Below are 683 nucleotides of genomic sequence, written 5' to 3' on the forward strand. Positions count from 1 at the left end.
GGGGGCGAGTGACACGCGCGACCTGGGGGGGGGGGGGGGGGCCACCCGGCCCCGCCACCCCCCCCCCCCCCCTCCCCCCCCCCCCCCCCCCCCACTCACTCTTCCAGGAAATCCAGGAACAGCTTCTGGCACTTCTCCGCCACCTCATCGCGGACCTCCACGTGCGGGGCCCCCGCCCCCGTCTCCGCCGCCGCCACTAGATCCATGGCCACTAGCGTCCGGCCCCGGGAAGCCTGGGTCGCTGGTGCTGGAGCCTCCCCAAGTCAGCCACGCGCAACCTCCACGAGCCGGGAGAGAAAAGGCGTCTCCCCCCCCCTCCCCGCCTCTCCCGACGGAACTGTCTGAGCCAATCGCGGACCCTCGGTCTAGGGTTTTCGCGCCAAAGCTAGCCAATGAGAAGTTGCCTCTTCTGGAGCCCCGCCCATCGAGTGAGGCTTTTCGCGCCAAATGCTTGGGCGGGGACTCCTCTCTCCTAGGTCTCCAGGGCTCTAAACTTTCTCTGAATTAACTAGGTGCTTCGAGATATATTCTTTAATGGAGTGGCGGACTTTGTGCGTGGAATATTTGCATATGTTTACTTATTCTTCATAGATCTGAACCGGGAAGGAACCTCCAAGACTATCTAGGTCAGCCCCATAATTTTACAGATAAGGAAACTGAGGCCCAGGAAGCTTAAGAAACTT

At 61.5% G+C, this 683-nt stretch overlaps 1 protein-coding gene across 2 annotated transcripts in view; it reads right to left on the bottom strand.

The window, feature by feature from the left end:
- The window catches only part of MCM6 (minichromosome maintenance complex component 6), a 49,393-nt gene extending 49,032 nt beyond the window's left edge, over positions 1–361 (bottom strand). The window contains exons 1-2 of one of the 2 annotated variants that reach the window (XM_069067850.1): positions 279–361; positions 100–241 (exon numbers count right to left, since the gene is read on the bottom strand). In XM_069067850.1, the coding sequence (XP_068923951.1) occupies positions 100–206 (107 nt within the window). In that variant the 5' untranslated portion in view covers positions 207–241; positions 279–361. Of the gene's footprint in view, positions 1–99 lie in introns of both variants that reach the window. The other variant, XM_069067849.1, reaches the window with a different exon arrangement.
- Between the last annotated feature and the right edge of the window lie 322 nt (positions 362–683).

This window comes from Petaurus breviceps, unplaced genomic scaffold (assembly GCF_028583685.1).
Source record: "Petaurus breviceps papuanus isolate PSGF00001 unplaced genomic scaffold, PetGlider_PUasm1.0 90752, whole genome shotgun sequence".
NCBI classification, from domain to species: Eukaryota; Metazoa; Chordata; class Mammalia; order Diprotodontia; family Petauridae; genus Petaurus; species Petaurus breviceps.